Source organism: Myotis davidii, unplaced genomic scaffold, assembly GCF_000327345.1.
Source record: "Myotis davidii unplaced genomic scaffold, ASM32734v1 scaffold1703, whole genome shotgun sequence".
Classification (NCBI taxonomy): domain Eukaryota; kingdom Metazoa; phylum Chordata; class Mammalia; order Chiroptera; family Vespertilionidae; genus Myotis; species Myotis davidii.
Genome location: NW_006293780.1, coordinates 768,584 through 769,111, shown reverse-complemented (window position 1 = coordinate 769,111; position 528 = coordinate 768,584). Strand labels below are relative to the sequence as shown.

Here is a 528-nt window from a genome sequence, read left to right as displayed (position 1 = left end):
ATGCTGCTCCGGGACCTGGTGCTGCGCCGCGGCTGCTGCTGGCCCTCACTGCTGCTGCACTGCGCGCTCCACCCGCTCTGGGGCTTCGTGCAGGTGAGCGGTGGCGCGGGTTGCCGGGCTGCACCGGTTTGGAGACCTCCTGGGAGAGACCCGGTGGGGGCGGGGTGTCACTTCACTCTCTGACCCCAGCTTCCTGCAACCACCTCCTCCCCACTGGCTGGTCCTGGGGAGAGTTTATGTAAAGAAAAGATGCTAGGGCCTCCCCATCCTCTGGCCTGGAAGAGCTAAGAAACTCCATAAGGAGGCTTCAGTTGTGGCCTAAGACCTGCAGGACAGGGCCTGGGAACAGAAAGGGCTTAGGGAATGCCTTCTTAGTGATGACATATGATTGCAGAAATGCCAGGAAAGAAACCTTCAAGCTTTTGCAAACTTAAAAAGAAAAGGATCCCAAGAATATACATCTTTTATCTCCCACTGGTCAGCTTCCAGTTAGCCTTAAGCTGGACTTCAATACAGGAGGCTGCGTTC

General features: G+C 56.2%; 1 protein-coding gene across 1 annotated transcript in view; it reads left to right on the top strand.

Annotated features, from left to right (window-relative positions):
- PRIMA1 (proline rich membrane anchor 1) overlaps positions 1–528 on the top strand; it is a 47,957-nt gene continuing 47,429 nt past the window's right edge. The window contains exon 1 of the mRNA XM_015566457.1: positions 1–93. Within this exon, the coding sequence (XP_015421943.1) occupies positions 1–93 (93 nt within the window). The remainder of the gene's footprint in view (positions 94–528) is intronic.